We start from the raw sequence: 3,289 nt of genomic DNA, 5'->3' as shown, positions 1-3,289 counted from the left end.
ATCGGTTCACATATCATAACTCATCCAGAGTAGTCCGATATTAGAAAGGTGACATATCGTCATGTATTGTGCACCGAGCTGAAAAGGATCTCCGTAGAAGTCGCCGTCTTTTCAAGTCTCCGAGTAACCCGCTCGCTACATTATTCGGCCGTGTCGCGAAGATACATTAATCCCTTGACAGCGTGGAAAACCCGCGAAATTTTTGCTAGCAAAAATATTAAGACTCGTTCCTCGAGAAATAATAACATTATCTTGGCATCGAGAACTTTCTTCGGGGTTTCTTCTTTTAAGCTGAGGGCAGGGGGCGGAGGATAAAATTGACTCAGAGCAAGGGAGAGTAATGAGATCGCGGTCCCTTTAGAAGGGACAAACGAGATAGGGAACTTCGCAAGCTTTAAGCCGGAGCTTTACGAATTAGAATATCGGATTTAATTATAAATATAGTAAATATTATACCGGTTATACGTCGGCGACACAGCTTTATTCGACCACGAAGTAAAATTTTTAACAAGCGTTAAATAATTTCATGAGAGCTCGTATACATGGAATGAATCCTTTTATTTCACAGTACATACTTCTAATGCGAGTGCAAACACATTCACAGCAATAAGCGCTCTTCGTCAGGCTCGTAAACGAGGGTTTTACGATCAGTCGCTTACCCAAAAACCCAATCATATCCATGGAAGCAACATGTACTCCCGACGATAAAACGCGACCATACCGGCGGGAAGATGTTCGAATTTCTCTGTCGAACGTATGGCAACGGTAATAAATTTCGCGCGGGTGTACGTTTACACCGCGTTGCGTACAGGCTGCTCTCAAATTTCGAGCCATCAGCTCCGTCCTCCGGGGGTGCGAATTACGTCGCTGGCTCTCGTTGCTTTGAAACGCGAGCCTGCCTTTTTAACACCTGCAATGTCTTTATTGACACGCGGAAAATTCGCTTCTCCTCGTATATGTAGACTACAGATTTTAATGCAAAATTAAATACTTTTAACGTCAATTTAGAAAGCGGAATCTAAATAGGAATTTGTGTTATCCTTTAGAAATAATAGACATTTCGCGATTCGGAGATTTCGAATAATTGCGAAGATCTGCGATCTGTCTGTATAATTTCGAAACAGTCTGATCAATGCTCACGGCACAGAGGCTGTGTTAAACGTTCAGGTGATGTGAAGTGGAGTTATCACTGGTACCGAAGACGACCCTCTGATAATTCTGATGCAACATGTTCTTCAATTGTGTTGCGTGTTCCCTGTCCCTGGTCTCGCAGACCACCTTCACGTCTACGCTGAAAATGTCCGACATGATCCACGCCCGTTCGTGCATGATGTCCTTTATCGAGACACCGATGCTGGCCAGCATCCTGCACAATTCCGCGATTCCACCGGGTCGGTCCGACACGGTCACCGTGAACTTTAAAAGCCTACCCTCCGCCGCTAATCCTCGCTCCAAACATCTTCCTAGAATCGTTGTGTCGATATTGCCTCCGCATAAAGGCAGTACCACTCTGGGATAGAAAATTTTGTTAAGAATTATTTTGAGATGACATTAAGTCATTTCCTGATTCTTTCCGGCTGATATTGCCTCCGCATAAAGACAGTACCACTCTAGGATAGAAAATTTGTTAAGAATTATTTTGAGACGATATTAAGTCATTTTCTGATTCTTCCTGCTTCGTGAATTTGTTTCGAAATTTCGGTACTGGAATAAACTTGAATTCGGGAACTTGTTCAATTAACTGGACATCAAACATACCGTTTGCCTTTGAGCTCGTCGAGCTGGCCCGCCAGAATAGCGGCCAGGCCGGTAGCCCCAGCGCCTTCGACGATGCACTTCTCGTTCTCCACTAGTTTCAGAATGGCTATGGCTATCCACTCCTCCTTGACCACGACCAATTTGTCGATCAACGAATTCGCGGTGGCGAAGGCGTTGTAACCGACCATGGGCACTGCCAAACCATCGGCCAGAGTCGAGTCTATCGTCGCACGAGTCGGTCGATTCGTCTTTCGGGCCATGTAGAAACTAGGACACCTTTCCGATTCGACGCCCTGCAAATGTTTCCCCTCGGTTTATCTGGGAAGGCAAAGATTTGAATAGGCGAGCGATTACTCACGATGATCGTCACGTTCGGATGCAGGGTTTTCACGGCTAGAGCCACGCCCGCGATCAGACCGCCGCCTCCGATCGGAACCACTACCGCGTCTATGTTCGGAACTTGTTCCACAATTTCCAATCCCAGAGTCCCTTGGCCCGCCATTATATCCGGGTGATCGTATCTACGGACCGAACGGACGATTTAATTAGAAGAATCTCTGACTCGTATGAAATGTTTCTATCTCGTCGAGTAATTTGGATGCGACCAGAAGAAGTCGAGAGGAACGCTTTCACAATTCATCACTTATTCATCATCGCGTCATCAATAATATTTTTGCTATCGCGTCACGAGGGGGACTGTTTACCCATTTATATACGTCAGTCCTTTCTCCTTGCCGTGTCTCAACGCGATACGCTTTGCCTCCCCCATATCAGGGCCGTCGACGATCACGTTGGCACCGTATTGTCGACACGCAGCGATCTTCATGATCGGCGCCAGCACCGGCATCACCACCGTCACAGGTATACCCAGCTTGTACCCGTGATAACAGAGCGCGAGGGCGTGATTGCCCAGCGAGGCCGAAATCACGCCGGCCTGCTTCTGTTCCTCGGACAACATCAGCAGGGCATATCGCGCCCCGCGCTCCTTAAAACTTCCGGTTCTCTGCAGGAAGTCCTTCTTCAGGTAAAGATCGATGCCGGTCGCGTCCGACAGCCGCGATTGCTTGCATGAAACAAAAATTGCTCGTCATCGTCGTCGTTCAAAAATTGTAAACGGAATATTTGACGTTCCATTTTGACTCGTACCACGCAAGGAGTGTTCACGATTCCACATTTTATTTTGAAAGCAGCAGACGTGATATCCTCGAATGTGATCTTATGAGGATTATCCTCGACGCAGAACGGATCGATCAGCTCCTCGTCGTCATTCTGCGAACAGAAACGCGCACCGTTTGACACTTCTCACACGTTTGATATTCTTCGCCTCTTTTTACAAATCGTTTATGACGTGATACCATGGAGATCGATAAGAAACGGGAAAGCGATACGAAACAATGGAGCAGCGTACGCTTAAGGATGTACAGGCTATACACTTAAACAATGCTAGCATGTTGAATTTGTTATTATAGATTCCTATTACTATTAAAAAGCTAAAATTATAGTGATTTCAAATTTTTCATAGGTAATAGTA

The 3,289-nt window shown here is 46.0% G+C and overlaps 1 protein-coding gene across 3 annotated transcripts in view; it reads right to left on the bottom strand.

The window, feature by feature from the left end:
- Positions 1–459: 459 nt before the first annotated feature.
- Srr (Serine racemase) overlaps positions 460–3,289 on the bottom strand; it is a 5,809-nt gene continuing 2,979 nt past the window's right edge. For 2 of the 3 annotated variants that reach the window (XM_026815280.1, XM_018028057.2), the window contains exons 2-6: positions 2,905–3,027; positions 2,463–2,821; positions 2,117–2,279; positions 1,759–2,051; positions 460–1,510 (exon numbers count right to left, since the gene is read on the bottom strand). In XM_026815280.1, the coding sequence (XP_026671081.1) occupies positions 1,156–1,510; positions 1,759–2,051; positions 2,117–2,279; positions 2,463–2,821; positions 2,905–3,027 (1,293 nt within the window). In that variant the 3' untranslated portion in view covers positions 460–1,155. The other variant, XM_026815281.1, reaches the window with a different exon arrangement.

Source organism: Ceratina calcarata, unplaced genomic scaffold (assembly GCF_001652005.2).
Source record: "Ceratina calcarata isolate Rehan_Ccalc_2016 unplaced genomic scaffold, ASM165200v1 scaffold436.2, whole genome shotgun sequence".
Lineage (NCBI taxonomy): Eukaryota > Metazoa > Arthropoda > Insecta > Hymenoptera > Apidae > Ceratina > Ceratina calcarata.
The sequence above is the reverse complement of the archived record's forward strand: the minus strand, read 5'-3'. Positions and strand labels throughout refer to the sequence as shown.